Genomic DNA, 15773 nt, shown 5'->3' with positions numbered 1-15773 from the left:
TACAAGATAAGCTAAAAGTAATTCTTTTCTTCAGGTTGACAAAGAGCAGTTTGACAAGATTCTGGCGCTCATCGAGAAAGGGAAGGAAGAGGGGGCCCAGCTCGGGTGTGGCGGCAGTCGCCATGGTGACAAGGGGTACTTCGTGCAGCCCACGGTGTTCTACGACGTGCAGGACCACATGAAGATTGCCACGGACGAGGTAGGAATTACTGTCTACAGTCCAAGCAGAGGTTTGGATTGTTTGGGACATTATTTTAAGCATTTTGTTGGGCTTTCTGTTTTTTTTTTCAGCTTTTTCTTTGGGTATACTGGTCTAAACCAAAAAAAAACAGTGTAACTACAGAATTAAATAGAAAGCCCAACAAAGAACCACATGAAGATTGCCAAGGAAGAGGTAAAGATTACTTTCCAAGCAGAGGTTTGGGATTGTTTTGGATGTATTTTAGACATTTTTGGTATTTTGTCAGGCTTTCTTGTTTTGTCATCTTTTCCTTTGGGGAAACAGAAGAAAAGTTATCATAATAGATTTAGAAATGCCTAAAATGGCCCAAAAAGTCCAAAATAATCTTCTGCTTGAAGAGTACTAGTAGTAGGTATTACATTTTTTTTGGGTACCTTTTATACCCTTCTCAAAGCTACCTTACCCCATACATAACAGGGTAGTAGTAGGTATGGCATTATTTGGTACCTTTTACAGTTTTTTACTCTCCATGCTAAGTACCCCGGTAACCCACACAAATTTGGTGCCAAATGGCTACCTGATGGTCAATTTATGGATTCCTCTACATCAAACAAAAGGCAGTATATTTTTCAAGGGTTTTTTCTTACTCTGTATAAAATATTATGCCATCATATTTTGTGCAACGCTGTGCACCTTTATACAAAGAAGTGCTTTACGTATCAATGCGAATGCCATTCAGCACCAAGGACAGTGTAGTCTTATTACCTGGATGTCTATCAGTATAGCCGTATATAACAACCCTTTGGTGTAACACACACCAGCATTGCATGCACACAGTGTGGCAGGAGCTGGTTACATTACACTGAACAACCTGTCCACCTAGCTTTTGCACATCTAACTGCAGGCGTTGTTCAAAGCTATCTAGTGTGGACACTCCTACTCTACTTGTTCATATCCCATCCTGTAGAAGGATGTTTTTAAGTTCATGGTGTGTCAAGCTACTTCTGTCATTCATTCATCCAGCCTTCATTCTATCCGTCCTTCAATCCGTTCATTTGTCCATCCTTCTATTACAAGTTCTATCCTTTAATCCATCCTTCTATTCTTCATTCCTTCCATCCTTCCATCCATCCATCCATCCATCCATCCATCCATCCATCCATCCATCCATCCATCCATCCATCCATCCATCCATCCATTCACATTTGATCCATAGGTCAGGTCTTTTTGTAGCCAATACTGTTATGTTTTCTATTGAGATTTTGTGATGTTTTTTTATTTTTTATTTTAGATCTTTGGACCGGTTCAGAGCATCATCAAGTTCAAGTCCATTGAGGAGGCGATCGACCGAGCCAACAACACGACCTACGGGCTGGCAGCCGGTGTGTTCACTAAGGACATCGACAAGGCCCTGACCATCGCCAACAGTGTGCAGGCAGGATCTGTCTGGTCTGTTTGTTTGTTTGCATAACTAGTAAACAGCCTTTTAGCCCCGGCCACCTCCATCAAAATGTAGAGATGCAAAAAACAAAAATATGAATACGAGAAATACAAATATTTGATGGGCATGCAGTTACTATGTTATTGGTTGAAATGCTAATTGCCATGCTATACATGTACAGAGCTCGCGAGGCAGAAGACACGGTGGAAAGAGATGAAGAAAGACTGAATGCAGCTACAAGACATTTCCATACGACTGTAGACGCAGAATACAGTGGATGATGATGATGATACATGTATTTGCTAAATTTGATGGGCAGTCAGAATCTGTAAAATGTACTTGTTTTGTTCATTGTTGTAGACCTCAAGCCGAAAAAGAACTGTTACACTACATTGTACATGTCAACGTGAATGTCATTCAGCACCAAGGACAGCGTAGCCTATACTTGTATAGCCAGTATAACCACCCTTCAGTGTAATACACATCAGCTTTGCAGTTATGTAGCTGCGCTGGATTGATGCTATGAGCTGTGATGCCATTATGATAACTGTTTGTTTCTTTTTAAACAACACAGGGTGAATTGCTATGATCCGGGCACGCTTCAGGCCCCTTTTGGAGGGTTCAAGATGTCTGGCCATGGACGGGAGCTGTGAGTGATGCCCAGATTATTCATATTTAAGGACGCTGTGACGTTCCTCATACAGTCATCATACAGTCACAGACTAAGAGCCTTCTTGGAATAGTCATGTATATCATTGTTGGTTGGTTTTAGCACAGCCTGCCAAGAACATTCAATGAAAACAAAATAGTAGGATGGCGGCCTACAAAGAATGTGACCATGCTGTCACTAAGGGTGATGATTTAGATTTGATGCACCACACAGTCTATATTACTGTATATGTTGAACATATTGAAAGTAGTTACAGATTATACTGGTAAGTCTGAGAACCATTTACAAGACACCCACCCACATAACTTTATGAGATAATACAATGTATCATGACGTTTATTTAGAAAACAGGAATGTTACATGGAATTTTCCATGGGGGGGGGGCATCAAGTTTCAATAATAGCAGCATATATTCCCAATATTTTACCTGTGCAATTAAGGGAAATGTTACCCTTACTGGGGGCTGACTCTCCTGGCCAATTCATGATAAAGCATGAAAACATTTCTTGTTTCTTTCCAGAGGAGAGTATGCTCTACATGAGTACACTGAAGTCAAGACTGTAAGTATGGTATATACCAGATGGATGAAGTTACAGTTAGGTTTGAAATGTTAGGTTTAGGTTTACAGGCCATTAAGATTACAATATAATGGTTCCAAAATGCATGTACATTCCATTGTTACATGATTATGGTTTGTGAACTATAAGATGGTCATTTTATAGATCAATTAAGCTTGTTTTTATGGTATATGTGTCTTGATTTTACACTAAGATTGTTTTCCATTACAGTCATTTGTTTGAGTGCCATTTATTTGTTTTTTTTTCTTCTTTTTGTCTGCCTCAATTGAGCTGAAGCATGATGCTTTATTTGTTGTTTTTTTGTATTATTGGTGTTAATCAACAATTTCTCCTGTTGATGTTTTGTTTTTCAGGTGACCATCAAGCTGCCCCAAAAGTGTTAGCATAAGAATGTTGCCTACACTACAACTCTACAGCAGAAAGTAGAAGTCTCCTGAAGGGTTTTCTAAATGCCTTCAGAATCAATTTTCTAAGGGTTTAAGATTAGGGTTTTCTAATTCTCCTGATGCTTCTAATCGATTGATTGATTGATTGATTGATTAATTCATAATGTACAATGCTATGTACTTGAGAATATTTTACCTAAAAGCTGCTGTGAGCGGATGCTTTGGTCTAAGACCTTTTCTATGTAGTGAAAAGTTGGAACAGTGCATTTAAGTGCATATAACACAGCCTTAGATAAGCTATGCTTCATAGAGGACATTCATCCCCATACAGGGGAGTATTTAGCAATAATTATTGGTATTAAAAGAATGCAATCTGATGCTTTGAAGAATGTCATCTTTGCTGATACTATATCATACACTGTACAGAGGATACTACAGTGAAAGGTAGCATGCCACAGTGAAAATGATTGTAATGTTTATCTGAACACAATAAAGCCATGGTGATACATATGTATATTTGAAAGACATTTGTTACAGCTCTTGTAATAATAAGGGAAATGAATAAAAAGGGCGAAAATATATGTATCAGTGTGTTATTCTCTTATATACAGCTACACAACACTGCACTGTCTGCTACTGACACGGAATTATGAATTTGAAAGGACTTGAGAACTTCAATTTTATATTGCATGTTTAATTGACCAGTGAAAAAAAGTTAAATGAGGTGCAAAACGAGCAGTAGTTTCCTATTTCATAGAGTGTTTTTCAAGGCAATATCTTTTTCAAGAAATGAGCATGACCAAATCAGAAGACACGGATGGTCTTGGGACTTCTTACAACCTTCACCAAACTGCGAACCTATCAATTTTTTTTCAGCATTAGGCCACACCAAGTAAATTTTATGGATGACGTCCGCGCGCGCATTGATTTTGGCCTGTTCCTAGAAAAAAACCCAAGAAATTCCGCTTCCTGTAACTATGACCAAAGAGTCACAACAGTGGGATAAGGGAAGATGTGATTAAAGAAAGGAAATGCTAGGTTATGCTAGGTATTGGTGCGCCAGCCACTTTCATTTTATGTTAATGCTATACTTTATGTCATCTTTATGTTTACATTTGTATTATGTTTTATGAGCAGCGGATTTACATAAGCACAACAAGTGCTTCCTATCCAATGCTCAAAAATCCATGTGAATAAAATAAAATTAAAAAATTAAAAAAAATAAAGAAAGGAAACAGGACAGGACGACAACTGCTGTTCCACCTGATTTATTGCTGTTTTGATGATGAATAAAAGACTTCTTGCTTGTTACACTGTGTCACCTCATTCAATTTGTGTCCCAACATTTGTCCTCTCTTAGTATATTTCTAATCTAGGCATCTTGTTTTTTAGGGCCCTTCTAGTTTTTTTTTCGCCCTCTCGCATTAGATATAGGGTCTCCAAAGGACGTCATCCATAAAATTTACTTGGTGTGGCCTTAACTCTCATTAATTTCACAAAGTTTAAATATCCTTTAGCACAAGTAATTTGGTTTGAATTCCTTTAAGAAATGGGCTCAGGCAGGAGAGGAGTAAGCGCACGGAACAAAAGTTCGGAATGAAAGAGTTGAAAAGTTTTCAAAAGTTCTTGTCCCAAGGGAGTATTTTGCGTCATAGGTGATCACCCCGTCCCAACATGCATCGCGGTTCCCTTTCCAAAATGGCTGCCGTACTGTAAACGCCGAGTGTTCGTCAGGTGTGTATCTTCTAAAACTCGTCCTTTCTTAGGAGTTAGACATCGCTATCGACGTCAAGCCACTTCCTCGGAAGCTATACAATACTGGTCAGTACACTCTAACCTTGAGAAGTTTTGTTTTCCTTTAGTTTAGGCGTTAAAACTTGCCATTCTGCCAGAACTAGTGACACCGAAATTGTCTTATAATCTTATTACGATCTGCATACCTGTACTTCCCGTTTCCAGGTGTTGTTTTGAGAATTAAAACCTACATATCTGTGTCCTGTTCGCAGGTGTGTGTCTGCTGTAAATTATAGGCGTGAGGCTTCCAATCCGGCTCAACAAGTCTAGTCTCTGACGTAAACACGCGGTATAACAAAAATGCCCGAGGACATGTCAGCTCCGGTTGGACCGGTGCGTGGTGACGTGGAAGTCAGCTCGCGTACATGTACACCGGCAAAGTCCGACGCTCTCTTCCCGGGTTTTCTTCGCGATGATTTCAGTGGAGAAGCACTCTGAGGGACCGCAGACATTCGTAGTTTACAGGAGAAGCTGGAAGGAGGCGATCTCAGCGTTCCTACGCAAAGGTTTCGAACCGACAGGAGCCATGGCGCCAATGGGGGTAAGGCTGTCCCCACTAGGGTATGCACTGATATTCATACTGATCGGCAGCGTAGTTTTGTACCTGCAAGTTTGGATGAGGGGCTCGAGCGACAAGAAGAACCCCAAGCTGACACTAGGCCAAGACGGGGACGTGCACAGCATGAGTGTGGACATTAGCCTGAAGGAGCTTCTTGCCGTGAGTATTGACTTGGCGGAGAAGGGAGGGGACAAGGTGAGGGAGATCCGGGAGGCCAACAAGCTGGCCGAGCAGAGTAAAGGAGAGACCAGGGAGGGCGCCAACGACCCCATGACGGACGGGGACCTTCAGTCGCACATCGCGATCGTGCACGGCTTCGAGAAGGTGTTCCCGCGCCTCAAGGTGGTCTCGGAGGAGCACGAGAAGAAGGGAGACGAGGTACACACGGTCGAGGCGCCGAAAACGACGCACCCGGAGGTGGACGAGGTGATCAAGGAGGACCGGAGGGTTCCCTACGAGGACATCACGGTCTGGGTGGACCCTCTGGATGCCACCCAGGAGTACACGGAGGATCTGAGGCAGTACGTGACTACCATGGTGTGCGTGGCCATCAAGGGAAAACCCACCATAGGGGTGATCCACAAACCGTTCGAGCACAGGACAGCTTGGGCCTGGGTGGGGCACGGGCACTCCAAGGGGCTGAACGTGCTGGAGAGGAAGGCTGGGGAGGAGGGGCAGGCGCAGAGGATCATCGTGTCGCGGTCCCACGCCGGCTCTGTGGAGCAGGTAGCCAAGCAGATGCTCGGGGACAAGACGGAGGTGATACCGGCCGGCGGGGCGGGCTACAAGGTCCTCTCGCTCTTCGAGGGCATCGCCGACGCGTACATCCACGTCACCCTGATCAAGAAGTGGGACATCTGTGCCGGGAACGCGCTCCTCCTGGCCATGAACGGACACATGACGACGCTCGGCGGGGAGGAGATCAACTACTCGGCCGAGGGGAACCCTAAGAACGAGGGGGGACTGCTAGCTACCCTCGTCGACCACCAGAAGTTTCTGGAGAAGTTTGCCCCGGAAGCCAAGAAGCTGGCAGAGAAACACTAAGAAATTGAATGACCCTGTGTCCTTAAAATGCTGCTGCTTTAAATTTGTCAATGACAAAATGATAAACTAGAATTACACCACTATAGCATCAACAGTCATTGTTACAACCTAGGGAATCCTATATAGAAATATGACTGGAATCCTCATTTCTGTCAGATAGTGTAGTTGATTGTGCCAGTTTTCAGTAACTTTCTGATTCAAATATATGTAGAAAGTTACTTTCATTATTTTTCTGTCCAACAGAACTTAATTAAGGAAGGTGTCAGCTATGTATAGGACGTGTGTAGTTTATCTCTTGAGTGTATGAACTCAGATATGTAGGTGCTACATGTATATTTTTGTTAATAGGAGATGACATTGAAATTAACCTGCATAATGATGAACATTTTGTTTACTACTGAGGTGTAATAATAGTGTGGTGTAAAGATATGAAATGCTGCTTAGGTCTGGTTCAGACAGGATTGTTTTTCACCTTAGACTAGACTTTGAGCCCAAGATTTTTGTATCACTAGTCATGACTGCTGTGAGGGGTCACTTTGAGTAGACCTTGTGTTATCTTAGACCAAAGTCTGGAAAAGAGTGACAGAAATTCAGCAACAAAATTATATGTTAGCTGCAAGTCTTAACTTTTTCAAAGCCTTTGTCACACATTCAGGGGCCTCCCACAACTTTGCATGCTGGCAACTCCCAGTGTTAGGAATACCCATCTGTAGTCTGCATTTTGCAGAGAAATTTTCAATGTTGCAAATTAAGCAACCTGCAATTTTGCAGACTGAAAATATCAGGATAGGGGTTCAATTGTGTCTGTATGACAATGTTTAGGAGCTTTTGTGCTTACTACTGACTTCTTGATATACTAGTTATGCATGTATTTTTCAAATTGCATGTAAAATGTTTCCCAACATGTGATTTTGTATGGATTTGAGTTAGGGCTTAAAAGTGTATATTTGCAGAATTTCTAGCCTGACTGAACCTCACTTTTTGCTGGCTTTGTAGTTACTAAGTAGTCTGTCACAGGTCCTACATCTTGTGTTTCACAGGCTACAGAATTCCCAAATGGCAAAACAATATTGAGACATTCTGCAATATTGCAGAACACTGAAAAAAAAGTATTTCAGCCACTGACTCCCCAAGGTCGGTGGTGGGGTTGGAGTAGCCTGGCACTGACCAGGCAGGCCTCGAAGTTAACTTTTATTTTGGAGACAGTGCTGGGACAATAGGAAGAAGTTTCAATTGTCCCGAAGTGAGAATGAACTGTCCAAACATGTTTTTGGGAAGTATAGTATGACTTCAACTTGAAGTCAACTTTATTTGGCTTATGTTAACTCCCAGGCGCACTGCAGTTGCAGAGTAGACAGAAGTAAACAAAAGAAGGGCTGACATTCTGATGTTGATTATTTTTCTATTGTCCCAATATAATGATGGCCCAAAGTGTCTTTTTCGTTGTCCCAGCTTAAATTTTAGTGGTCAGTGGCCATTGGGCCACCTTTAATTTCGAGCCCTGACTGACGAGATTTAAATACTACTGTGCAACCTTGCTGGACAACTCCCAACCACAGATGACCTCGCACAAGACTAACCAAGGCCATGCTCTGCTATGTGTGACGGGCTGTACAATTATGATGTAATTCTTGGTTTGGTGTACAGCGTAGGTACTTGAAGTATGAATACTATGAATGGTGTACAGCGTAGGTACTTGAAGTATGAATACTATGATATGAGATTATCAATTTTCTGTAAGGTGGTGGCTATAGCAGTATGTGAGATGTATCATTATGAAAATGTGGCATATTGTCAGATTTATAATTATATTATACATGTACTAAGTCAGAGCCTTGGCTGGAGTAGCATGATTGCAGAGAACTGGTTGAAATATTCTTTCACGTGTGAGATAGGTTTCCAGTACTAATGTAATAGAGGAGAGTTGAGAAAGTATATAATTATCTCATAAAGTCATTGTAAATGAACTCTATGGTTACTAATATACAGACAGTAAAAAGAGTGCATTATGAAATAAGTGGTGAATAATGTGGTTCATGACAACACATTGTAGTTTTTGCACAAGAATTGAAAAGGTATGAAAAAGAGATTGTGGTGATAGTGCATTTCTGGAAAATGCTACACTCTAGTTGACAACACACACATTAGTGTGGTGTAAAACAGTGTGTGGTGAAATGTGCAGTGACAGTTATCACTGACCTCATCACTGATCAAGGATGTTCAAACATACATTGAAAGAGAAACAAATACAGTGTATCTTCACTCACATACACAATCTATGTCAGTCTATAGTCAGCAATGCATGTCCTGGAGGAACTGGTCGTAACCATATATATATAGGCTTCCTTCCTATTGTTTCTTTTTTAATGTTTTTTCTCCGATTTGGTATTTGGCCAGTCATCTTAATTTTTTAGTCGAACGGCTACATGTACTCTTCCAGCAGGTCATTGCATAAATATGCTGCAAGGTCCTATCAACATAACTGACTGTTACTGGGTACAGTAACAGTGCTGTCAGTAGTAAATGGCAATTCTAAATGCTTATCATTGATACATGTATGTAGAATCAATGAGAAACATTAACAATCTGTCAGTCCTAAATGTTAACATCATCCGGCACAGGTATGAGGTCATCCAACTCTCGGTCGTTTTGTTTTTTATTGTCATCAGAGAAACTACATTCAGTGTCTTTGGGTGCAGGTAATTATGTCTAAAGATTGAATGAGTCTGACAAGGGTACTGCATTAGTATTAGTATTAGTAGTGACCAATAATTATAAAGCTATGTAATATATAATAGATACAGGCAGTAAGGCTGAGAAGGGGACTACATTGGTACATGTAATAACCTACAACGGTCATTAATAAATTATACTAAATAAGCAGTAACAGGGCAAGCATGAGACTTCTGGGTGCAGGTAATGGTATGTCTAAAGGTTGAATGAGTCTGACAAGGGGTCTGCATTAGTATCAGTAGTGACCAATAATTATAAAGCTATGTAAAATATAATAGATACTAGTAATACAGGCAGAAAGGCTGAGAAGGGGGCTACATTGGTACATGTAATAACCTTCAATGGTAAAGCTATGCAATTAATTAATTAATTACTAGTAAATAAATTATACAAGCCGTAAGCAGGCAAGCATGAAAGAGACTACATGGATTTTAATGTTCATAATCTACTCTAATTCATGTTCATGGTTCATATCTGCAAAACATGTTCAAGGAACTACAGCATGAAGGAGAAAGTTATTTATATGATAAGTTAATAGTACATAGGTGACAGTGTCAGTGAACATAAAAGTATGGTGAAAAAAATCAGGAATTATAGTATATGTACCCAGATGTTACTTATAGTGAGTGATATATAAAAGTGTCAACATAAAAAATTGCCTCCCACTGCAGGGTATTAGCCGAAGTACGGGCTCTGGCACTGCCACATAACTTATATGACAACACAAAGGATGATGAGTGCGCAGTGTAGATAGGAAACGTTTTGCTGTGGACAGATTTTTTAACGAATTTCTCTTTGGAAACATAAAGGCATGACCTAACCGTGCAAAATGTGGGGGGGGGGGCTGGAATGTGCACTGAGCTGGGATGTGCACTGTAGGTGCTGGGTTGTGCACTGTTGGTGCTGGGTTGTGCACTGTTGGTGCTGGGTTTGTGCACTGTTGGTGCTGGGTTGTGCACTGTCGGTGCTGGGTTGTGCACTGTTGGTGCTGGGTTGTGCACTGTTGGTGCTGGGTTGTGCACTGTTGGTGCTGGGTCATGCACTATTGGTGCTGGGTTGTGCACTATTGGTGCTGGGATGTGCACTGTTGGTGCTGGGGGACTGCTGCACTGTACTGCTGGGGGACCGCTGCACTGTACTGCTGGGGGACCACTGCACTGTACTGCTGGGGGACCGTTGCACTGTACTGCTGGGGGACCGCTGCACTGTACTGCTGGGGGACCGCTGCACTGTACTGCTGGGGGACCGTACAATGTACTGCTGGGGGTGCACAGTCTGTACTGCTGGGGGTGCACTGTGCTTGGGGGGGGGGGCACTACTGCTTAGGGGGCTAGGTGGGTGCTGGATCCACCTTTAGGCATTCACCCAGCTTGGGTAAGCCTTGGGTCCACATTATGGCGTGATGGCGATGATACCTGTGCAGGCATGACACCTCCTTAAGGAGCGATAGTTGTAGTAGTAGTAGATTGTTTTTTTTTAAATTTCACTGCGATGACAATGGCCTCAATGTGCAAGCATGACACCCCCTAGAAGTGATGGCGCCCTTGTGCGGTCATGGCACTTCTCGAAAGCGACGGCACCCGGGTGCCAGAACGCCAGGTCAACACTGCGCTAGTGCGGTCACAACAAACAAGCATTTCCCTCCGAACTGCCGAAGCCTGCCATGCCACACTGAACTACAAAGCCTCCTTCACAGACTTCTTGGAGCAGGTTTTTTCTTTCCTGGGCAGGGGGGGTGGTGCTAGCCTGGATACCATTCTTTTCAAGCTATAGAGAGAACAGACTTAAGCTTGAAGAGAATGCTATCCAGGCTAGGGGGGAGCACTAATACATGTAGTCGATTATTCACTAATGTGGTAGAGGGAGTTTTGCCATGGATGGAGTTGCGCATTAGATTTAGAGAAGCCTGGATAACATTCCTTTCAAGGTAATAAGAGAGAGAACAGACTAAAGCTTGAAGAGATGGTATCCAGGCTAGAAGGAGCACTAATAAATGATTATTACACAGGCTAAGGCTCACTAATGTGGCAGAGGAAGTTATGCCCCCGAGGGAGTTACGCATTAGAGAACCTTGGCCTGTGTAAGAAATCGGGTTTCAGTGCTCCCCCGTTAAAAAAATAATAAACTCCAAAAAAAATAATAATACTAAACTCCAAGAAGTCTGTGGAGGAGGCTAGAACTAAATATTTTGCAGTCAAAACCTGCCGTGTGGACAGCTACATCTGAATGTGATTGGGAATCTGAAATCGTTGAATCAAGAATGTTACTGAGTCGACGTTATGAAAGTAATTTAATCCGACGATCACCTAAGATTTTATTTAACTTATTGGTCTTTTTTTAGAAGCTTAACATTACATATGTTTATGGACATTCCGTTTAATGTTAATATTGTGGTGTATATATAACCAAGAACATATATTACGTATAATCCTCCTTCATTAAAATGTCACCAATAATTTCTTGGGCAATTGGCGGACTAAACTATTTCCAAAACATCAACGTGCCATGACCTTATACCAAATAATGTTAACCATTAAACTGAAAAAGGCCATTAAGGATTTTTTATTATAAAGGTTTCCAATTGATTATGCAAATGTTCTAATTTGCATAAATTATATCAATGATTCTCTCTACCCAATTATCACAAGTTGTCCAAGGTTTAAAAGTCTGAACTTACAATGTAACAAAGGCTATTCTTGCGATGAGCCCAAGAACTATCTTAAAAATCATGATTCCACCATTCCCATAACACAAGATATCAAAACCGGGAGTTCTGCTTCAGTACCAAGGAAAGATGCCAGGGGTGTCCAAAATATAGACTAGTAATCTTTTTTTTTGATAGGTCAACGAAGACTTATCTGCCTTCAAAATTTCATTACAATCCATCCATATAGCTTCTTGAGTTATCAATATATTGCTAAACCACATCCAAACATACATTACATACAAACAAATGCTAAAGATTATATATATATTAAACTTAGGTGACAACAACATTCTCATGATTTCAGATTCCCAATCACATAAAAATGGAGCTGCCCTCTGGACAGATTTTGACTGCGAAATATTCAGTTGTATTATACGTAGTAAAATGACATATCGCATAGCAAACTTCATTGGCAGGTGAAGAAAATGCATGTTTGTTGCCGCGCGAACGCAACCTTGGCCTGACACTCTGGCACACGAGCACCATCGCTCCCAAGAGGTGCGATGACCGCACAAGAGTGCTATCACTTCTAGGGGGTGTCATGCCCACGTACAGACGCCATTGCTTCAATTGTTTGTTTTTTTTTGGAGGGGGGGCTACAGTGCCCACACATTGGTGGTATTGCTTCTAGGGGGTGTCATGCCCACTCGTGGGCGCCATCGCCATCTCTCCCAGTTCTTCCATGACTAACTGTGCACACTCCGTTTTTCAGCAACAGTAAAGTCACTCTGCATCTAAGTGCTCACTCTGTGGTCTGTTTCCGCGACTATAGTGCACACCCTGGTTCCATGATTCTATGGTGCACGCCCTGGTTCTGCAACTAGTCTGCGAGTACACTGTCCAGTCACCCTGGTTCCCAGATGCGAGTACACTGTCCAGTCACCCTGGTTCCCAGATGCGAGTACACTGTCCAGTCACCCTGATTCCCAGATGCGAGTACACTGTCCAGTCACCCTGATTCCCAGATGTGAGTACACTGTCCAGTCACCCTGGTTCCCAGAGATGCGAGTACACTGTCCAGTCACCCTGGTTCCCAGAGATGCAAGTACACTGTCCAGCCACCCTGGTTCCCAGATACGAGTACACTGTCCAGTCACCCTGGTTCCCAGAGATGCGAGTACACTGTCCAGTCACCCTGGTTCCCAGATACGAGTACACTGTCCAGTCACCCTGGTTCCCAGAGATGCGAGTACACTGTCCAGTCACCCTGGTTCCCAGATGCGAGTACACTGTCCAGTCACCCTGATTCCCAGATGCGAGTACACTAGGGCTGCGGACCGGTACACTGTACCGGTCCAATACCGTAAAAATCGTTTCGGTACAGGTCCAAAATACCGGATCATGAAGTAACGAGTATATACCGAAATAGCTAGTTTACACCATGTACATGACTAAAGATAGGTAAATCCTACCACAAAGACGAAAAATTAGCACTGGAAAAGACGTAAACACCGTCGATTGATTTGAGATCCTCAGTCTCACGAGACATCGCGAGAGTGTGGCTGATCCAGGGTTGTGATTGGTCAACAAACTCAAATCAGGTCAGAGGTCAGTCATTTTCCCTTCCCTCCAACACTTTATTATTGTTTCTGTGTCATGATTGAAAAAGTGAAGAACACGCGATAATTTGTCAAATTGTTCAGGTACAGGTACAGGTCCGGACCTGGACCTAAACCTCTGTACCAGTACCTGTACCTGTACCTGATGTTACGTTTAGGTACGCAGCCCTAGAGTACACTGTCCAGTCACCCTGGTTCCCAGAGATGCGAGTACACTGTCCAGTCACCCTGGTTCCCAGATGCGAGTACACTGTCCAGTCACCCTGGTTCCCAGATGCGAGTACACTGTCAAGTCACCCTGGTTCCCAGATGCAAGTACACTGTCCAGTCACCCTGGTTCCCAGATGCGAGTACACTGTCCAGTCACCCTGGTTCCCACGATGCAAGTAACACTGTCCAGTCACCCTAGTTCCCACGAGATGCGAATACACTGTCCAGTCACCCTGGTTCCCAGATGCGAGTACACTGTCCAGTCACCCTGGTTCCCAGATGCGAGTACACTGTCCAGTCACCCTGGTTCCCAGATGCGAGTACACTGTCCAGTCACCCTGATTCCCAGATGCGAGTACACTGTCCAGTCACCCTGGTTCCCAGATGCGAGTACACTGTCCAGTCACCCTGGTTCCCAGATGCGAGTACACTGTCCAGTCACCCTGGTTCCTAGACTGGTTCCCCGACTAAGTCCCCCCCTAGTCTCACAAGTAACACTGTCCTGTGTCACCCTGGTTATGAGACTGACGGTGCACTTATTTACGGAACATATAATATACATATTTTTCCCGGGTCAGAAACCTGAGAACATTGCCGCTTCCCGTACTTCGGCTTACCTGCAGTGGGAGCTGAAAGCCTGTGTCATCTACGAGACTAGTGAGTATTTGCTATCAATTTCTTAATTCTTCTCATCTGAGTTCTCTAATATATTTCTGGTGAAATTTCGTTATTATGGACATACGGTACAATTATTGTACCATCAGTTTTACATTGTGTTTTAAGTGCTATATATTTAAAATATCATGCATAACTCTGACATTGAATACTCAGCTGAATACTGATTCTGCCTATCAATCATATTAACATATCCTTCCATGTAGTGATAATAGTAGATAATGTAGATGTAGATAGTTGCTTACTTGTCCTGGCTGTAGTCTGATATGCTGTTCCTGTAGAAATATGAAAGGTTCACATGTCAGTGGTCTAATTTCACCAAGCGAGCCACAATTCCAGTAGAAAAAAAAACTACAATAATTATTCAGAATTTTTGCCAAATGTTTTTAGATCCTCCTTGAGCCCTTTTCTTTAATTTTGCACCACCATCCTGTCCAAATCATTGGCAGATGATAATTTCTGCAGTTTTTAGATATACCAGACTGGGCTCTTCTGTTTAGTTGTAAATCAAACTTTATCTAAATCACAAAGATTGCTTATTTACTTACTAATAATTCAATCCTCAGCCTTTACACAGCAGACAAATGGCCTCTTCACTGTCTTCCAGATCCTGCTTAATCTGTTTCTCCATCTTTGTGATCTTGAGGTGGTGGTGTGGGGTGAGGTGTCAGCAGATGGGGTGTCGGCAGATGGGGTGATGGCGTTGTCAGGTGTGGGGATGGTGTTGTCAGGTGTGGAGATGGTGTCAGGTGTGGAGATGGTGGTGTCAGGTGTGGAGATGGTGTTGTCAGGTGTGGGGATTGTCTCGGAAGGTGTGGTGGTCTCTGCAGGTGTGGTGGTGGTCTCTGCAGGTGTGGTGGTCTCGGCTGGTGTGGTGGTGGTCTCTGCAGGTGTGGTGGTCTCGGCAGGTGTGGTGGTCTCTGCAGGTGTGGTGGTCTCTGCAGGTGTGGTGCTCTCGGCAGGTGTGGTGGTCTCTGCAGGTGTGGTGGTCTCTGCAGGTGTGGTGGTCTCTGCAGGTGTGGTGGTCTCTGCAGGTGTGGTGGTGGTCTCTGCAGGTGTGGTGGTGGTCTCTGCAGGTGTGGTGGTCTCGGCAGGTGTGGTGGTGGTCTCTGCAGGTGTGGTGGTCTCTGCAGGTGTGGTGGTCTCGGCAGGTGTGGTGGTCTCGGCAAGTGTGGTGGTCTCGGCAGGTGTGGTGGTCTTTGTAGGTGTGGTGGTCTCTGCAGGTGTGGTGGTCTC

At 43.2% G+C, this 15773-nt stretch overlaps 4 protein-coding genes across 7 annotated transcripts in view; 3 read left to right on the top strand and 1 right to left on the bottom strand.

Annotated features, from left to right (window-relative positions):
• The window catches only part of LOC109482376 (retinal dehydrogenase 1-like), a 42602-nt gene extending 39280 nt beyond the window's left edge, over nucleotides 1-3322 (top strand). For both annotated transcript variants that reach the window (XM_019785077.1, XM_019785078.1), the window contains exons 10-14: nucleotides 35-199; nucleotides 1473-1630; nucleotides 2197-2271; nucleotides 2813-2852; nucleotides 3224-3322. In XM_019785077.1, the coding sequence (XP_019640636.1) occupies nucleotides 35-199; nucleotides 1473-1630; nucleotides 2197-2271; nucleotides 2813-2852; nucleotides 3224-3253 (468 nt within the window). In that variant the 3' untranslated portion in view covers nucleotides 3254-3322. The remainder of the gene's footprint in view (nucleotides 1-34; nucleotides 200-1472; nucleotides 1631-2196; nucleotides 2272-2812; nucleotides 2853-3223) is intronic.
• A 1611-nt stretch (nucleotides 3323-4933) lies between these two features.
• LOC109482385 (inositol monophosphatase 3-like) lies at nucleotides 4934-7369 on the top strand. 3 transcript variants are annotated; one of them, XM_019785088.1, is made up of 2 exons: nucleotides 4934-5077; nucleotides 5263-7369. In XM_019785088.1, the coding sequence occupies exon 2, from the start codon at nucleotides 5463-5465 to the stop codon at nucleotides 6651-6653; it is 1191 nt and encodes a 396-aa protein (XP_019640647.1). In that variant the 5' UTR covers nucleotides 4934-5077; nucleotides 5263-5462; the 3' UTR covers nucleotides 6654-7369. The 3 variants fall into 3 exon arrangements, with proteins under 3 accessions (XP_019640647.1, XP_019640648.1, XP_019640649.1); XM_019785089.1 differs by having other exon boundaries at nucleotides 4936-4994; XM_019785090.1 differs by having other exon boundaries at nucleotides 4939-4990.
• A 4148-nt stretch (nucleotides 7370-11517) lies between these two features.
• On the top strand, nucleotides 11518-14445 carry LOC109482401. The gene is made up of 3 exons (XM_019785109.1): nucleotides 11518-13334; nucleotides 13880-14019; nucleotides 14095-14445. The coding sequence occupies exons 1-3, from the start codon at nucleotides 13133-13135 to the stop codon at nucleotides 14314-14316; spliced, it is 564 nt and encodes a 187-aa protein (XP_019640668.1). The 5' UTR covers nucleotides 11518-13132; the 3' UTR covers nucleotides 14317-14445.
• LOC109482215 (mucin-2-like) overlaps nucleotides 14445-15773 on the bottom strand; it is a 6374-nt gene continuing 5045 nt past the window's right edge. Inside the window, exons 6-7 of the mRNA XM_019784908.1 lie at nucleotides 15086-15770; nucleotides 14445-14812 (exon numbers count right to left, since the gene is read on the bottom strand). Coding sequence (XP_019640467.1) covers nucleotides 15093-15770 — 678 coding nt within the window. The 3' untranslated portion in view covers nucleotides 14445-14812; nucleotides 15086-15092. The remainder of the gene's footprint in view (nucleotides 14813-15085; nucleotides 15771-15773) is intronic.

Source organism: Branchiostoma belcheri, unplaced genomic scaffold (assembly GCF_001625305.1).
Source record: "Branchiostoma belcheri isolate BF01 breed outbred unplaced genomic scaffold, Haploidv18h27 scaffold6, whole genome shotgun sequence".
Lineage (NCBI taxonomy): Eukaryota > Metazoa > Chordata > Leptocardii > Amphioxiformes > Branchiostomatidae > Branchiostoma > Branchiostoma belcheri.
The sequence above is the reverse complement of the archived record's forward strand: the minus strand, read 5'-3'. Positions and strand labels throughout refer to the sequence as shown.